We start from the raw sequence: 18,717 nt of genomic DNA on the forward strand, positions 1-18,717 counted from the left end.
GAGTCAGATCTGCCTGGGTATGAACTGAGCCCCATCACCTCCTAGCGGTGTGACCTTGGACAAGCCTCTGTCTCCCAGAGTGTCACTGCACTCATCTGTGAGTAGGGACACCAGAGCCAGTCCCAGCACCAGCTGATCAAACGAGCTAATGCTACGAGGTAGGGCCTGGCTTACAGTAAGTGATTAACTAAACACAGTTTCCATCAGTGGTGATCCTGGGGTCTGGGCAGGACTTACAGTAAGTGATTAAACACAGTTACCATGGGTGGTGGTCCTGGGGTCTGGGCAGGGCTTACAGTAAGTGATTAACTAAACACAGTTTCCATCGGTGGTGGTCCTGGGGTCTGGGCAGGGCTTACAGTAAGTGATTAACTAAACACAGTTTCCATCGGTGGTGGTCCTGGGGTCTGGGCAGGGCTTACAGTAAGTGATTAACTAAACACAGTTTCCATCGGTGGTGGTCCTGGGGTCTGGGCAGGGCTTACAGTAAGTGATTAACTAAACACAGTTTCCATCGGTGGTGGTCCTGGGGTCTGGGCCTGGCTTACAGTAAGTGATTAACTAAACACAGTTTCCATCGGTGGTGGTTCTGGGGTCTGGGTAGGGCTTACAGTAAGTGATTAACTAAGCACAGTTTCCATCGGTGGTGGTCCTGGGGTCTGGGCAGGGCTTACAGTAAGTGATTAACTAAACACAGTTTCCATCAGTGGTGGTCCTGGGGTCTGGGCAGGGCTTACAGTAAGTGATTAAACACAGTTACCATGGGTGGTGGTCCTGGGGTCTGGGCAGGGCTTACAGTAAGTGATTAACTAAACACAGTTTCCATCGGTGGTCCTGGGGTCTGGGCCTGGCTTACAGTAAGTGATTAACTAAACACAGTTTCCATCGGTGGTGGTCCAGGGGTCTGGGCAGGGCTTACAGTAAGTGATTAACGAAACACAGTTTCCATCGGTGGTGGTCCTGGGGTCTGGGCAGGGCTTACAGTAAGTGATTAACTAAGCACAGTTCCCATCGGTGGTGGTCCTGGGGTCTGGACAGGGCTTACAGTAAGTGATTAACTAAACACATATCAGTGGTGGTCCTGGGGTCTGGGCCTGGCTTACAGTAAGTGATTAACTAAACACAGTTACCATCAGTGGTGGTCCTGGGGTCGGGGCAGGGCTTATAGTAAGTGATTAACTAAACACAGTTACCATCGGTGGTGGTCCTAGCATCTGGGCCTGGCTTACAGTAAGTGATTAACTAAACACAGTTACCATCGGTGGTGGTCCTAGCATCTGGGCATGGCTTAGCAAAAAGCCCCAACCTATGAAAGGAGACCTGGATTCTAGATTCTGCTCTCCTGCAGCCTCCCAGACAGGCCCTTCTACCCCTGGGCTCAGTTTCCTCACCTGTGTGAGGGAAGCTGGACAGGCTGAGGTGACTCTGCTGAGTTATCTTCTCCCTGGATAACTTTTTGGTCCCACTATCCTGTTTGCCTTTAGCCACTCAAAGTGGCCACCCCTCACTGAACTTTGGAGACAGGCAGAGGCCACCGTGTCCCAGAGCGCCCCCTCCACTGCCCATCCCAGCTGACCACCTGGCCACTCACCATAAACCTCCAGCCTGGTGGCCTTCTCTGTGGTCCCCACAGCGTTGCTGGCCTTGCAGGTATAGATGCCAGTGTCCGAGCCCTGGGCCCTCCCCAGCTGCAGCTGCCGACCACCCCTGGCATAGACCACCTCAGTGCTGGGGGGGAGCAGGGCCCCATCCTTTTGCCAGGTGATGTTAGGGGTGGGAACTCCTCGGGCCTCACACAGGAACCGCACCGGGTGGCCCTCCATGACAGCCACCTCTCCTGTCTCATTGGAGCCCCAGATGGTGGGGGGTGCTGAGAAGGACATGGGTGGGGAGCAGGTCAGAGGCAGCCCCCAAAATGACTGGTGTCCTCCCTCAGAGTGTCATGCACATGCCCTTGGGCCACAAGCACCACACATGTCACAGGCATCTACTGCAGGGGCAGGGAAGGCATGGGGGTTGGGGAGAGTGGGGGTCTGGGGGCAGACAGGAGAGGTCAACTCGGGGCCATGCTGGTGTGGGAAGCAAGACCGGTCATCACAGGAGGTGCAGGAGGTGGGGGGAGGGAGTCACAGGTTTGGGATCTGGGCTCCACTGCCTCTAACTCACTGTGTGACCCGGGGTAGGTCACCTCCCCTCTCTGTGCCTCTGTCTCCCCATCTGTGGAATGAGGGGCTGGCTAGATCAGGGCTTCTCACAGGACAGGTCACCCACCACTGGTGGTCCCCCAGGGCACATGGGGGCAGCATGAAGTAGCTCTGCAGCTCAGAACGGAACAGCCGCGCCCTTCCCAGACCCCCATCCATCCTGATCACAGCGAGAAAAGGCTCTGTTTGCTGCTACTATGTCCTTAAACTTTCTAGCACTTTCCACGCTCCCCTTTTAGCACAGAGCTAGAAGACGCAGGCTGGGTGGCCTCTGCCTGGCCTGTGACGTGAGGATTTACGACACTGGTCTCTTTGGCTGTATTCGCTTTTCAGCTTCCTTCCATTAGTGCCAAGTGGTGCTAGTTTCCCACTTGAGATATTAAATATCCTTTTCAGTGAATGTGTTTCAGTGTAAAGAGAAGTGACTGATTTAAAGAGTTGAGAGAGAATCCTTCTGCGTGGTAGCAGAAGTAGTCACTTCTGTGAAGCTGGGCTGGGAGCTGGGGTTTGGGAAACGCTGGGCCAGGTGTCCTCTAGCCCCCCACCCCCGGCTTTCTTGGACTGGGCCTCGCCCCTCACAGGCCCCCAATTCTGCCCTAATCCTCCCTCCAAGGCAGTGGCAGCCGGGCGGGAAGCTTCCCGCACAGCCATGGCCAGCACGGGAAGGGGTCAGGGCTCACAGTGGACTCTGAGCTGGAAGTCCCTGGCCTGCTGGCCGGCGGGGCTGAAGGCCACACACTGGTACCGCCCCTCGTCCCCCAAATGACTGCTGGCGATTCTGAGAACGTGGCCGTCCTCCTGGAGCTGGAGGTGAGGGTCTCCCGGAAGGACAGGCCTGGAGAGATGGTGACAAGAAAACTGTCAGGCGGCCAAGGCACTGCGGGGGCAGGCTGCACTGGGCGGAAGCCACCCAGACGTCCACCTGTCGAGGAATGGATGAGCACGCGACGATCATCTGTACAATGGGACATTATTCAGCCACGAAAAGGAAGGAAATTCTGACACGTGCCACAACGTGCATGAACCCTGAAAACCTTATGCCAAGTGAAAGAAGCCAGACACCAAAGGCCACATATTGTCTGACTCCATTTATAGGAAATGTCCAGAATAGGTCAACCTGTGGCATCAGGAAGCAGATTGGCAGTTGTCAGGGCACAGGGGATGGGGGAATGGGGACTGGCTGATTAGTGGGTACGGGGTCTCCTTTTAGGGTGATTAAATGTTCTGGACTAGGTAGAGGTGCTGGTCGCACAACACTGAATGCACTAAATGCCCCCGAATTGAGCGCTTTAAAATGGTTAATTGTACATCATGTGAATTTTATCTAAAAGAAATGAGTTGGAAAAAAAGGGAAGACTGAGCGACAAGGAGACCCTGCCGAGGTGAGAGTGGGGTCTTCCCGCACAATCTCTCGCTGGGCAAGAGGTGCCCGCGCTGCCCTCTGCCCAGGTCCTGGGTGGCACATGCTGTGCCTGTCAGTCCCCCTCAAAGGGTTCAGCCTTTCCCCGGCCCCCCAGCCAGCTGGCCCCAGCCCAGGCCCCACCCCTACACCACCCACCAGTGGCCACTCACTGCCTGTCCTTGGTCCACTCCACCTGGGGCGTAGGGACCCCCAAGGTCTGACACTGCAGCTCCACGTCTGCACCAGCCAGGCCTAGCACCTCCTGGGCGGCCCCAGCTCCCAGCACAGAAGGAGGGACTGGGGGGCGAGAAGGGGTGGGGGGAACAGCTCAAACCCTGCAAGCCCCGCCAACCACAGAGCCTTTGCTAGCATGGGCCCCCCACCTGGCACTCCCTTCCCTTCTCCTACCCGACCTTCCCCGGGAGCTCCTTCACCCCCTGGCTGGATGGGTCCCTGCTCTGCAGCTCTCAGCAGCCTGTTCTGAACTGCAGCACGTACAACAGTAATTACTTGGTTAGTCATGTGACTGTCTAATGTCTGTCCCCCTGCCCCCATAACTCCTTGAGGACAGGGACTGGGTCTGTCATGGGCCCCTCTGTGCCCCCTGCTCTCCTCAGGCAAAGTCTCCCCTTTCCCCCAACTCTGCTAAAAGAGGAGGGGCTGCGGGGCCAGCCGCGCTTGGGAGTGTGGGGCTCAGGCCTCACTCACTGAGCACAAGGAGATCGAAGTCCCTCTGGGCTGTCCCGGCCTGGTTCTCTGCCCGGCAGGAGTAGAGGCCAGAATCACCCTCCTGGATCCTGGGGAAGTGGAGGGACCGGGCCCCATCCAGGAGGTGGTGGCTTCCCACCTCGGGGATCTGGGCAGAAGAGGCCGGAGAGCGCGAGTGGATGAGGGGCTCGCCACCTCCGGCATCAGCAGTGAAGAAACTGAGGCCCGAGGAGCAGGTTGGGGACTGGAACCCCGGGCTTCTGACTCCCAGAACAGAGATGTGCTCTCTCCACTCAGCCCCCCAGGTTTCATCATGGGGCCACGGTCCTCCTGCCCTGAGCCCCAGGGTATCCCCCAAGACACCTGTCATGTCTCCCTGCTACACTTTGGCACACTCAGGAACACCCATCCAGAGGCCCGTCCCCAATCCAAATCCCACCCGCAGCTTGTCCACCCCAGGGGACACCCACCAACTGCCCATCCTTGAGCCACACGATCTCGGGGGCTGGAAAGCCATTCGCGTCACACTCCAGTGTCAGGGACTGCCCGGCCATGCCTGACACGTTGGACTTGTGTCCATCCTCCCGGATGCTGGGGGGCACTTGAGGAGCAGGAGAAACAGAGGAGCTGCCTCAACTCCGTACCCCGAGAGCCACAGCCGCAGGGACCCCATCTGGGCCACTCTTCCTGGCCGGGGCAAGTAGCCCCAAGTCCCCCCATTCTCTAGATCCTCAGGGCCTGTCACTGGGGTACCAAGAGGTCTGCCTATCCTGTGTGCCCAGCCCGTGATCTGGCCACAAGGGCCCTGCGGACCTGTGAATAGCTGCAGCCTCACCCTGGGGCTGGCACACCCAGTCATGCCCGGACATCGATGCCACACTCTCTGACACAATTTTGCAAGGTACAGGAGCCCCCAGATCCATCTGGTTCTATACCCAGCCCAGTGTCACAGTCACCAGAGAGGGTCACCCCCGAATCAGACTCTCTGAAGTTGGGTCCTGAACATGAGTTTTTAATGAACTTCTCAAGCACGTCATTACAAGGCGAGCCAGGGCAGCTGGTCACGGGGAAGTGGCAGGTGGCCATTGCGAGCAATAAAAGTGACCCAAGGCTCATGCCCACCCGTCCGCAGCCTGTCTCCCCCTCTGCACATAGCACGGTGGAGGGAGGTGGGCAGCCCTCCCTGCTGTTGACAGGGACGTGCGCCTTGGGTCTGTTTTCAGTTTTAACCTAGAGGTGGGCTCTGGGGCTCTCCGCTGCCATCGATGCTGATGTTAAAGTGGATTCACCCGCTAGACCATTTTAAAAGCCATTTGTGGAGTTCTAGGTGCTCCCCCTACACGGGCTCCGTGGTGTCTCTGTGGGGAAGTGGGGTGCCCATGCAACCTGCCACTCTCCCAACACCCTCAAGCGCGCCCCCTCCCTGGCACGCTGGGGCAGGGACCTGCAGCCTCCCCTGCAGTGAGCTCTCTGGCCCTGGGAGCAGGCGCTGCCACACCTGGGCACCCTGGCATACATCAGATCCCCACATCACTATGGGCTTCTGGCCAGACAGGGGCACAGGTGTGGGTACAAGCCGGTCCCTGGGTCCCCGCAGCTCGGGGGTCCCTGCTTACCATAGACCACCAGCTTGGCTCTCCTGGACGCAGAGCCCGCCTCATTGGTGGCCTGGCACTCATAGTCTCCACTGTCTGTGGGCGAGACAGAGGCCAGGAACAGAGACCCTTCATCCAGCACTGCCACACCTGGACGGCCATGCAGGGGATCCGAGGACGGGCCCTTCCTCCAGGTGATCCGTGGCCTGGGTGTCCCTAGAAGGGTGCACAGGGTCATCAGCACCGAATACCCTGACACTTCCTGCTCCACATTGCGCTGTCCCCCATGTGTCTCCTCTGTGCAAATGCCACTGACCCTTCGCTGGATGTTTCCAGGCACCTCCTGACCCAGGACTGGTAGGAGCAGCTCCCTGGGAGCTGCAGGCCTGCACACCTGCCACCTTCCCACCCAGTACTGCACATCCACATGGTCTCCCAGGGTCCCCGAGAGGCCCGCAGTCATGGGGGTTCCCCCAACGAGGGCCAGGGACTTTGTCTTATACCCTGCTGCACCCCCAGCCACCAGCAGAGTGCCTGGCACACAGTAGGTGCTAAACAAATGAACAAGCCTGCCACGCTCAGCAAGCTGCATTGTGCCATCAGATCAGTGCCTGATCAGTGCGAGGCTCCGGCCCTGCCCAGCCTGTCCCTCCCTTCACAATGCGACCAAGCACAGGCCGGTCATGTTGCTGGCCACACCCCCAGCCCCACCGTGAGCACCACACCCGCCCAACAAACTGCTTTCTCAGACACTCCTCCTGTTGGACAATCCAATGTCTGTCTCTGCCACCAGACTACACACAATAAACACCCGCCCCACTGGGCTATGAGTGGAGCTGTCCCTTTGTCCCCCCAGCCCCTAGGACAGGACCTGCACAGAGTAGGTCCTCAAATGGGCCTTGTATGAATGGCCCAGCTCTCCACGCTCTCCTGGCGACCCACCAGGCAGGGCTGCCCATGGTCACAGCAAAAGCCCCAGCTCTGCACTGATGTGCCAAGTGACCTCAGGACCACAGCCATCCCATCCACAGGCTCCACGTCACACCCCACCCGCCGTCTGCTGCCAGTGCTAGTCATCGGGACTACAGTTGCTAAAACTGATTATCGTTGATAACAGCCATCCTGTACCTGCTGGCAGCAGGGCTGCCCTTGGTAGACTCCTCTGTCTTCCCATCCCCTCAGCTGCAGGGAGGAAGGGGCTGTCACAGGCAGGGAGAGCACGGGGTCAAGACAGGACCAAGGCATTCTGCGTGTCGTCTCTTTCAGGAGGGTCCCTGCCCCTCTCGCCCTACACTGACTGTTGCCTTAAAGTGCTGGAATCTTCCCACTGGGTGTGAGGGGAAGGGGGGGCCCAGGCACCTGCGTCCCTGTCCGCCCACACTCTGCACGTCCTTGGGCAAGTTATGCAATCTCTGTTTTCTTCTGGAATCCTCTACCCAGAATGCAGGCCAGAGTGTCCCACTGCCAGGGACCTGTTAGCCTACTGTGGGGACACGCACTGCACAAGCACCACACATACATACACACACCACACGTAGCACACACATACACACATGCACACACACCACAGACACCACATCCCACATACACACCACACATATGTACACACACACCACAGACCACATGCCACATGCACATACACACTCCACACACCATACACACACTACACATATACCACACACACTAACATGCACACACCACACACACACTAAGATGCATACACCACAGAAACACACACTAACATGCACATACCACACACACACACACACACACAACATGCACACACCACAGACACTAACACGCACACACCACACACACACACATTAATATGCACAACCACACACACACACACATTAACACTCACACACATCACACACACACACTAATACGCACACAAAACACATACACACCACACACACACTAACATGCACACACCACAGACACATGCACACACTAACATGCACACACCACACACACACACACACACACACACACTCACATGCCCCTCCCAGCTACTTTAGCTTCCCCCAGAGCCCCCCATCCCATCCTTCCCACCACCCAGGGGAGCTGCTGGCCTGCAGGGGCACTGGGTTTCCAAACCTGGGACCATTTTAATGCAAAAAATCTAACTCTAACTGCAGGACTGCCCTGAAGCTCTGTGACAGGAGCTGGGGCTGCAAATCACTACTTTGCCTCCCCCCTCCTCACACTGCAGAGGCAGAGAGGAGAGTCCAAAGTCACAAACAAGTGGGTGTCCAGGCTGCTGGCCCTCCCAGCCCGCCCCCTGAGGAGGAGGCAGATAGTGACGCTGCAGGTAGCAGGGGCTCCCCATGTGCCAGGTTGGCCTGGGGCTGTCCCCTTCAGCCCTCCCAGCCCTCTGATCCCAAGGACACAGGCTGCTTGCTCTTACCAGAACCTGACACAAGGTGGCACCATGGTTGAGGGTGCAGGGCCCAGGGACCCCTCCAGGTGGGCAGCTCTGTGGATGGGGAGCCAAGGGGCTCCCAGAGCTCCCACCTGGGTGCCTGCCCCCTGCCCAGGTATGTGCCAGCCCACTCCTACCTGCCTCCCTCTTGGTCCTGTTCCAGGGACTTCCCTGCAGCTGGAGGAGGTGCAACTGAGTCTAGAGGCAGTTCTCCAAGCTCCTGCCAGGCTTTGTGTCACCTGCCACTGGCTACTCAGATACTCAGAAGTCACCCTTTAGAGAACACCGGCCACGCACAGGGCAGACAGCACATCCTCAGGGAGGAAGACCCTCACTAGTCATAGAAGAGCCCAAAGCCACAAGAAGCAACTCAGGCAGGGCGGCAGGGAAGGGGGTGCTGGGTGGGTAGTGAGTCCACAGAAGGTAGACTCCAGCCCCTACCAGGTGCCAGGCACAGCGTGGAGACCCCAAACTCATGTGGTGCCACTGAGTCCTCACAGTGGCCCTATATGGAGGCAATGGCATGACCCCTCCATGCAGATAAGGAAACGGAGGCTCAGAAAGGAGGGGTAAACTGCCCCAAGCCACACAGCCAAGAAGGGCTGGAGCAGGGTTCAGTACTGGGCAGCTGGCCAGAGGTGGCTATTGGGTCCCACGCTGTGCTGCCACCCCAAAGTGGGCCCCCGAAAAGTGGGGTTGTCCAGGACCACATGAGTCTGTCCTCTGTGAGAAGTCTGGAGCTTGGGGAGAGGCGTGACCACCAAGCCCTAATCCACAAGGATCCTTGGGCACCCCAGCCCCAGCGATCACACCCCCAGGTGCTGAGGGGTACAGGGCTTAATAGACAGGAAGGACTGGGGTCAACCCAGACCACACATTCTGTGAGTCACATTTTTGCTGTGTGATGTTGGGCAAGTCACTTAACCCCTCTGGGCCTGGATTGCCCCTAATGAAAAGGGACTAATGCTAATCCCCATCCTATAGGATTGTAGATGGGACGAAATGCCTGGCATGGTGCAGGCAAGAAGCGAGGACCCCACGACCCTCCATAAGCCATGGACACTGCCCATGGTGTGTGACCCAGGGAGCTGGAGCGTGGATCTGGTCTCCCCGGCCCCACTCAGGGCCCAGCCTCACCTCTGGCAGGGCACGGCAGGCTGGCGTTCTGTCCGGCCACTCTCTCCAGCAGGCCACTGGTCTCATCAGCCCCCCAGTGCGGTGGCTCTGAAGGGAGGCAACACGGCCACACTCACATCCCTGAGCCCAAAGCATGACGCTCCCCACAGGGACCCAGGGCCAGCAGGAGGGCAACCCCTTCCAGAATCTCAGCCTTCAGTCTCCTGGCGAGCCCAATTGGGGCCATAGTGATGGCTCGTCTCCTGCAGGGTGGCCCTAGGGAGCAGACTCTCGGGCACAACCCCACAGGCTGGGCAGGCTGCGCTGTGCCCTCAAACACAAGGAACTGAGCGCTGTCCTGCCCTCCCACTCCCTTTCAGCAGTGCCTTTCCAAATCTCCTTTAAATTCCTAATAGTGAAAATGCTAGCACACTGATCCAGAACTTTCCTTATGCCAGGCACTTCGTACACATTCTCTCACTAACCCCCCCCCCCACAGTATTGGTCCCACTTTACATGTGAGAAACCACAGGTGGAGAGTAGATGACTGGCCTGTGGTTGTCCGGCTGGCAAGTGGGAGAGCTGGCCCTGGCCCAGCACCCACCCTCCAGCCACTGCCCCACAGTGCCTCTGGCCACCTGGGTACTCAGGGTCCCACAGGTCACGGGCCTGAGGGGAGACAGCCCAGGGAGCCCCTGGTGGTGGCTCTGAAGACCTACTGGTCAGTACCCAAGGGCTGATGACAGCTCCTGGACACAGGAGGGCCCCACAGCTGCAGGCAAGGAGGTCCCAGGGAGGAAAGGGCCAGGCAGGCCTGAGCCCAGAGCAGAGACAAGCACCTCCCAAGTCCAGGCTGTGGATGGGGGAGGTGAGGAGGGGAGATGGGGGGAGACTCACCCAGCACCCTGAGCTCCAGCACCCAGGCATCCACCCCGGCACTGTTGGAGGCCTCGCAGCGATACATCCCAGCGTCGGGCATCTTGATGTCTGAGAAGTGAATGGAGCCCTCGGGCCCTTCGCCCGACAGGGTCACCCCGTCCTTGGACCAAGTCAGCCGGGGCTCTGGGCTGCCCTCCGCCACACAGTTCAGATCTAGAGCTTCTCCTGCCAGCACCGTTAGGACTCGAGGACCCGGCTGCACCTGAGGGGGGACTGACAGGGCCACAGGAAGGTGTGTTAAGGTGGGGGGCCAGGTGAGAGGCCCCGGAACCCAGACCCATGCCACATCTCAGATGCCACCAGCCAGCAAAATCATCACGGGGGCAATCAGAGGCTGGCAACTCCTCGCTATGTCGGGAAAAGACATTTGCTCACCCGACCTGGACTCCCCACAAAGTGAGCAGCAGCGCCTCCCTCGGCTTGCTTATCCCCGCACCCCGCCCGTGAGAAGTGCCACCGGGGTACATCCAGCTCAGTGCACACATGGGGAAACTGAGGTGCAGGGGGACATTGGAACTGACTCAGAATGGCCCAGCAGCACACTCAGTGGTGGTTCGAATCCCAGCTCGGCTCCTCACAGCCACGAGACCCTGAGCTGCCGCAGCCTCGGTTTCCCCTTGTCACAAAGCCACCCGAGGAATGGGAGGCGGCACTAGAGCAGCCAGCACAAGGCGGCGCACAGTGGCACCCGACATGCCGCAGCTAGAATCACTGAGTTGGACTTGGTTCCTGCCCTTGGCTGTGGGGAGGATGGCGATTTTCATTTCTTTCGAATTTGTGTCTTCAAGTCCCTTTCTCATCCTCTGTCTCATTCATCCTTCCTCCTGGGTGGGTGACACCATGTCCCTTTTGTAGATGAGGAAACTGAGGCTCTGAAAGTCTGTATGACTTAGCCAGAGTCACCCCTCCCTCAGATGACAGGAGTGGGAGCTGACACCACCCTGGGGCCAAGTGACCAAGAGCCCAGGCAGCTTCCGGTGGGCCCAGGAGAATTCTCAGGGCCCAGGGGCCAACTGCTCCAGAAGATGCATGGGAAACTGCGACAAGTGTCCTCGGCCTTTGGGAGAAACTGAGGAATACCCACCCCCTTCCCAGCTTCTGAGGAGGGGCCTGGAGCTAAGACCATCTGTGGGAACCTGGCCCCTGGGCAGAGACCAGCCCCTCGGCCCAGGGCCTCGTGGCCCAGGACCCTGCAGCCCAGGAGGACTCCCTGCCCAGGAGCACAGAGGTGCACACACCTGCCCATCACTCTCACATACTCTTGCTGAAAACAGTAGCAGCGTCCGCTGTTCTGAGCCCTTCATGTCACTGGTACCTTCTCATGACTGTGGGGTGGGCATTATTGTGGCCCCCACTTTACAGAGGAGGCCAAGCAACTAAGGTCACACAGCCAGTCAGTGGCAGAGTCAATCCAGCTCCGCCGCCTCTGAGGCCCCGCTCCTCGCCCTGCGTCCCGCTCCCGTGTCTCTCACATGCCACGCACACCCACGGCAAACTTTGAGCTTCCCCTCTCCCAGCCTCAGCCTATCCATCTGTAGAATGGGATGTTAGCTTAGATCAGGGGTCAGCAAGCTTTTTCTGTGAAGGGCCAGATGTTGACTATTTCAGGCTTTGCAGGCCAGATGGTCTGTCTCAAATACTCAACTCTGACATTAGAGTGTAAAAGCAGCCGCAGATGACACAGAGACAAATGTGTAGGGCTGTGTTCCAATAAAACATGTATTTATGGACACTGAAATCTGAATTGCATATAATTTTCAAATGTCACAAAAATATTGTCTTTTTTTTTTTTATCAATCATTTAAAAATACAGAAAGCATTCTTTGCTCGTGGGCCTTATGAAAACAGGGGGTGGGCCAGTGTTTGTGCTGTCTTAAATGACTCCTCAGGGCCCTTGGAGATGACAGGCTCCCTATCTTTTGGGATATGACTCTCACTGGCTGGCTTCCTTTGAATGGGACCTGGACACCCAGGTAAATGCCCACTCTGGGGACCTGGAACCAGAACCCCCATGGAGGCTTAGGAACCTTGGCCAAAGACGAAAGGATACACGTAGCAAGCTCAGTGCAGTTCCTGGCATACAGCAGGTGCTCACTAAATGACTCCTGCCGTAGATGTGGAAAGTGCCTCGTTGAAGGGGCAGCAGCAGCAGTGGGATGGTCCCCGCAGGAAGTGGCTCCGAGCGACACCCCACCAGCCTCTTAACTCCACCAAGCCACTGGGCAGAGATGCTCCCAGGCCCGCCTTCAGGGTCCCCTCCCGACCCCCGCCCTAGGCCCCCACTGGGCCCTGCCCTCTGTTCTTAGGGGCCTCTAAACAGCCTCTCCAGACCCCAACCAAGGGGAGAGGTGGAGAAAGGGGGTGGAGGGGAACGAGAGAGGGGCCTTGAGAAGAGGTGGGGAGAGCGGCAGGTGCCATGGAGAGGTGACAGAACCTGATGGCCTGGGCATGGGGGCAGGGCAGGGGCACTGAGAGGCCTGAGAGAGGGACAGATGGAGGGAGAGACTGAGGCCTTACCTTGCACCCTGAGGATGTAGCGATGGGAGGTGGACCCCGCAGGGTTACTGGCTGTGCACTCGTAATGGCCACTGTCACCCACCTGGCCCTGGGCCAGACGCAGGGAGCCCGACGGGAGGAGGCCATGCCTGTGGGAGTAAGGAACACTGGTGAGACCCCAACCGACCCCACCCCATGGAGAGGCTTCAACACCAACTGGAACCAGCCGCCTCCCCCAGGAGGCCTCCTGGGACTGAGGTGGCATCCAGTGCCCACCCTCCGTCCAGTCCATCCCCTGTCCCACCTCCACTTCCCTGAACCACCAGGCCAGGGCCAGTCCCACCCCTACTGGTGGAAGAGTTAAAGAGCACTGGACTAGGAGTCCAAACTCTGAACCTCTCCTCGCTGTGTGACCTCAGGCAAGCCACTTTGCCTGTCACAGCTTCTGTTTCCTCATCCGTGAAATGTGAATAGCAAGAGGGCTTGGCCCCTGGTCATCACTTGATACCTTGCTGGCGGCTGCTGGTAACTCCCCCTCCGCTACTGGTCACATCTGCCCTGCGAGGTGTGCATGAAGCACCATTAGGAGGCCCCTCCCTCAGCTTCAAGGGAGAAGCCACCAGCCCGGGGCCCTCTGTGTCTAAGTGCCAGGGCCCGCCTGACCCTGAATCCAGTGCTTTGGTGTTCTGTTGTCCGGAGCTGTGTTGAGGGTCTTCAGGAGGAAGCTGTAGAGACCCGCCCCCCATCATCACCCTCCCCAATCCTGCCCACCTTGCTAAAGTCACCTGACCCCCAAGCCACAGGGATCCAGGACCACAAGCCAGGCTCCTACAGCTGGACTGGACCCCAAGGGGCCCCTGTAGACATGATGTCACCAGCCCATATGTGCTGGCTTCGTACAGCCTCTGCCCCCGTAAAACAGGGAGGGCAGCTGTGGCCAACTGGCCCCGGCTGGCCCCAAGAACAGGCGGCCAGCACAGGGGGTGGGGGACCCCAAGGGCCAGTCCCCAGCCTTGTGCTCACTGGAGATTACCAAGTGGGCTCCAGAACCGAATAGCCCTGGGCTCCAGTCCTGGTCCCCACTCCCCTTTCCGCTGAGTCTCTGTTTCCTCCTCTGCAAAATGGGGATCATAGAGCCCTTTGTAAGATCCTTAGGGATCCTTTAGCCCCCGTCTCCCAGGCAGTGGCAAGGATCATATGAGATGCTACAAAGTGCTGAGCACGCAATTATTAAACAAGTCAACATCATCAGCAATTCGCCTGTGCAACCTCAGGCTACTAGCTGTGCCCTGCTGGCCTCTGTCTCCCCATCTGCAAGGTGGGGCAATAACCCCCCTACCCAAGAACCCCCTCCACAGTGTGTCCCGGACATCCAGCAGGCACTTGTGGCAAGTTCTCTGAGGACAGTTATAGATGACACACTGGGTGCCATGTGCTTGCTGCGTGAGGTTGAGCAAGTCCCTCAACTTCCTGTGCCTCAGTTGTCTCATTATGGAAAACAGAGTCAACAGTAATGCTTATCCCTCATACAGTTGCCAAGAGAACTGAGTGACATATTCATAGCACAGCGCCTGGTGCAGGGAGGCACTCAGCAAAGCCAGCTGTTCCCACAGTGGTGATGCATCCATAAATAATAGACAGTGCTGGTCTGCATGTTTTAAAACATGTCTGTGAACAGCATCATGCATCTGTGTGTAGGTCTAATTCATTCCTTTTTCACCGTTAAATGTTTCCTTGCATGACCACACCATGATATACTAATTTGCTCCCTTTGGGGGTGACACTTAAACATTAGATCTATCTTTCTGTTTTCTTCCTTCCTTATTTCATTTGTTCTTTCTTTCTTTCATCAACACAGGTCTCCGCACACTGCTGCGTGTGTCTCATGTGCACCTGTGCAGGACCCTGGGCCACAGGCTCGTACACTCTCAGAGGGAGTCCCCCCCAGCATATGTGAGACATGCAGACTCCCAGGCCCTGCCCAGAGACTGATTCAGTGAGGGGGGGTAGGAACTGGGGCTTTGTCAAGACCCTAGGTGGCTGAGACAGGTGGCCAGGGACCACCCCTTGGGGACACTGCCCAGGGACATGAAGAAGTCCCCCTGCCCTGGCAAGGAGCACAGCAGAACAGATGGGAGGTGGCCCTGGTGAGAGCCACCATCCCTGAGAGACAATGTCCTCATCTGGAATCACAGGAGGTGGCAAGTATGAGTGACATCACACACATGGAGCCCACGGTGCCCGGGACACGGCCCTGCCGATGGTGTGATACACACCCCGGCTAGCACCTCTGATCAGCTGGGCAGCCCTGAGCAGGTGGCTCAATCCTTAAAGTGTGGAGGGAAGAGACCACACAGACGCGTGTGTCCCAGCGACAGGTAAGCCTTTCCCCTGCGTGGCTCCATACCTCCCCCACCCCCAGCTTGGCTTTTCTCATCTACAGCTTTTTTTCAAGTTAGGTAATATCAACATGTCAACACCCACCAAACAAGGGCCAAATCAGTTTGAGGCTGAAACATCTACACTTAGCCACACTTGGGGCTGGGTCGCAGTTCCCTCCCTGGACTCCGCTGCGGTGCCTCAGATGGTGATTCGGGGACGGCGTGAGTCAGGGGAAAGAGATCGGGCTGGGACAGGAGTTCTGGTTCACAGATGCAACTGCACGACAGACAGGCTGTGCAGCCTCAGGCAGGGCAGTGGGCGTCTCTGAACCCCAATGTCTTCATACTTGAAAAGGCAGCTCCAGACTCCATTATCTCAGAAGTTGCCTTCTTTCTTCTAAGGACTTTAGGGGACATGGAACCCCTCACCCCCTCCTTCACCAAGCCCTTAAAAGGATAGGAAGTGGGAGCTTCTTTTATAAAATAACAAAGGGAACTTTCAAAAGTGGAAACAATTCTCAACTATAAAAGGAGGCATCTGTGTTTCTTCTGACCGGCCCCCAGGTCATTTCCTAGAAGGGGTGCCAGTCACTGTATCACAGAGGAAGAAATGGTGAGAGGTAAAATTCATTTCATAGATGGACAAGCTGAGGCCTGCCCAGAGCAAAATAAGAACCCAGTGCCGGCCTGGTGGGGACTGTTTCTGCTCTAAATGCCGATCTAGCCACATCACTGCCCTGCCGTAAACTCCTCTGTGGCTGCCCACTGCTCCCTGGACAAAACCCAAGCACAGCAGCATAGCCTGGGCAGACATACACAGACCACCCCCCGGCCCCCACTGTACCCACCACATGCGTCCCCCGCCCAGCAGCACTGGACCACTGCTCCTCCTCAGGGGGCCAGGTCCATGTCCCCTCCCCTACTTTGCACAGGCTGTTCTTTCTACCTAGGACATGCCTGTACTTCCTGTTCACCAAGATAACACCTGCTTTCGAAACTTACACATCACCTCCTCCAGGAAGGCTGCCTTGATGCCCCAGGCCGGTAGGTCCATCCTGTGGGCTCCTACTGCTGCCTGCACTTCCCACCATCACAGCCCTCACCACACGGGGCTTGTGACCACCTGTTACCCATCTGCCTGTGGCTCCAGGAGGACGCCCCCTGTCCATCTCATTTGCCTTTACAACTCCAGAACCTATCCCAGACCTGGCACAGAGCGGCGCCTGCCCAAGCTCCAACAAGACTTGGGGAAAAGGCGAAGCCACAGCTGCTGATTGTGCCTGGGGCTGGCTGGACAAGACCTCGGGAGGCCTGGGGTGGGGGGCATCCAGGGTAACCCATCACCTGCTCCTGCCCCACCCCACCGTTCCCAGAAGCTCAGTGGAGGTTTGGGGGCTGCGGCCCAGCAGGGAAGTCGGGGGCAGGGGAGGGACAGGAGGAAATGAGGAGGACGCCGAGTCTCTCCAGGAACAGGCTGCTGTGGAGCGTGTGCAGTAATTAGCAGGAGCCGATGTTGTCGCCGCATGTACAGCCAGATGGCTCCCACGGCGCCCCGATGAGAACGCAGAGAGGTTCGAGGGGAATTTCCTGTTTATGACATCCATCTGGCCTGAGCCTTCGCTGTCGGCAGCAAGACACATGCAGATGTCAGAGTGGTGGGGGGATCCAAGAGGGGCCCACTTACCCTGCCAGGCCCACGGGGCAGAGGCTGCTGAGAGCCTCGCACCTGCCCAGAGAGACCAGAGGGCACGTGGCAGAAAATGCTCGGAATAATGCAATCCCCAGGCCACGCCTGTCTGCCTCGTCCCCAGCACACAGCGGTGCTGCAGCCCAGCAGGGCCTCACCCCTCAGCAGCTGCCTGTCCTTTGTGGCCAAAGGGAGCCTTCCTGCTGCCCCAGGCAATGCCCTGCGTCCGGTTTTGTGTTCCTGAAGCCACTGTCGGATTTATCACACCTGTGATTACCTGTCACTGTCTGATGGCTCCATGAAGGGAGGAGCCAGGTGTGGCTAGGTCCCTGGTATGTCCCTAGCCCTTAGCACAGGCCCTGGCCCATACTAGGTGCTCAATAAACACTAGGTGGCAAATTCCAGCTGTCCCCTCTTCACACACATACAATGCCTTCCCCACCTTTGCTCACACTGTCCCCTCCCTGTCCCCTCCCTGTCTTAGTGCCATTCCCTTGCCTCCAGACCCCCTCAAGGCAGCCAGGGCTCCAGCTCTTCCATGAAGACTTCTCTTATGATTTTAGGCAGGTTAAATGTCCCCTGCTCTGAGCTACATCGAGCCTAGTCCAGCCAACTGTTCGTTTGTTACTTAGTCAACAAAGAGCTGCTGGGCTCAAGGTGGGCCAGAGGCTGCCACTGTGGAGGACACACTCCTGTCCTCAGGTTGCTTAGAGTCCATGTTGTTTGTTTGCACCCCAGTCTCTCTTGCTGGCTCCAGATTGCTTGTCCTGCTGCCTCTGTCTATAAAGCATCCACCTGCAGCAGTTTCCACCTTGCCCGGGAGCACGAGCCTTCCGGGAGCAGGGTCAGGGGCTGTTGAAGGAACGGCACTCCCCACCGTTACCCAGCCCTCTGGAGGCTGGCCCTCCCCCACAGAACACAGTCAGGCGACACTCGCCAGATGCCCACTGTGTGCCGGTGTATGCTGGGCCCTTGTAAGGAAGCCACAAGTGGAAAAGGCAAGCTGGAGAAATTTGGGAAGAAGAGCCTGACACCAGCCAAGGGGCCAAGCACGACATGACAGTGAGAGACAGAGAGGGAGTGGGAGAGGAGGGAGAGCCACCCCGTGAGCCGGATCACGTTACCCAGCGACGCTGGTGCTGATGCCAGCAGCAGCTGTTAACTATTGAGCGCTTCCTGTGTACCACTGCATGGCTAAGCACCTTCCCGGCATATTCTCTTTTGAGACTCCCAGCAGCCAGACCAGCAAGGCAGACAGATGTCACCACCATCACCCCCTTTCGCAGAGGAGAAGACTGAGACTCAGGGAGATGAAGCCCTGCTGTCCACAGCTGCTCAGCCGGTGAGGGCACAACTGGGACTCGACCCTCAGACTTTCCCCTGCGCACCTCACTGCTGCAGTGGTCTAAATGCTCGGCTCTCCAGTTTAGCTGACTTTAACGTTCTCCAGAAAGAGCCGCTGGCCATAGGCTGACAAGACCTGACTTCAGAGCTGCTAGGCCAGGAACCAGTGTGAGCTTCGAGGATCCACCAAGGCAGAGTCCCCACGAGGGGCCCCGGGCAGCCCACACTGGGCCACTGGCTTAGGTGATCGAGCACCCTTCCTCCCGGTCACAGAGCTGCAGCGGTAGCCCTCGCCCTCGGTCCTAGCTAGCCGGGCCAGCAGCCCCCGTGCAGGGGACGGAGTGGGTGGGCTCACTGTCCTGCAGCACCATCAGGCATGGGCAGAAGAGAAGGGCAGTGGGAGTAGGAAAATAAGAAAAC

At 57.9% G+C, this 18,717-nt stretch overlaps 1 protein-coding gene across 1 annotated transcript in view; it reads right to left on the minus strand.

Annotated features, from left to right (window-relative positions):
• The window catches only part of HMCN2 (hemicentin 2), a 147,134-nt gene that overhangs the window by 69,013 nt on the left and 59,404 nt on the right, over window positions 1–18,717 (minus strand). Inside the window, exons 23-31 of the mRNA XM_063081964.1 lie at window positions 12,907–13,034; window positions 10,348–10,602; window positions 9,472–9,558; window positions 5,931–6,125; window positions 4,785–4,915; window positions 4,315–4,462; window positions 3,777–3,903; window positions 2,885–3,039; window positions 1,592–1,870 (exon numbers count right to left, since the gene is read on the minus strand). Coding sequence (XP_062938034.1) covers window positions 1,592–1,870; window positions 2,885–3,039; window positions 3,777–3,903; window positions 4,315–4,462; window positions 4,785–4,915; window positions 5,931–6,125; window positions 9,472–9,558; window positions 10,348–10,602; window positions 12,907–13,034 — 1,505 coding nt within the window. The remainder of the gene's footprint in view (window positions 1–1,591; window positions 1,871–2,884; window positions 3,040–3,776; window positions 3,904–4,314; window positions 4,463–4,784; window positions 4,916–5,930; window positions 6,126–9,471; window positions 9,559–10,347; window positions 10,603–12,906; window positions 13,035–18,717) is intronic.

Source organism: Cynocephalus volans, chromosome 17 (assembly GCF_027409185.1).
Source record: "Cynocephalus volans isolate mCynVol1 chromosome 17, mCynVol1.pri, whole genome shotgun sequence".
NCBI classification, from domain to species: domain Eukaryota; kingdom Metazoa; phylum Chordata; class Mammalia; order Dermoptera; family Cynocephalidae; genus Cynocephalus; species Cynocephalus volans.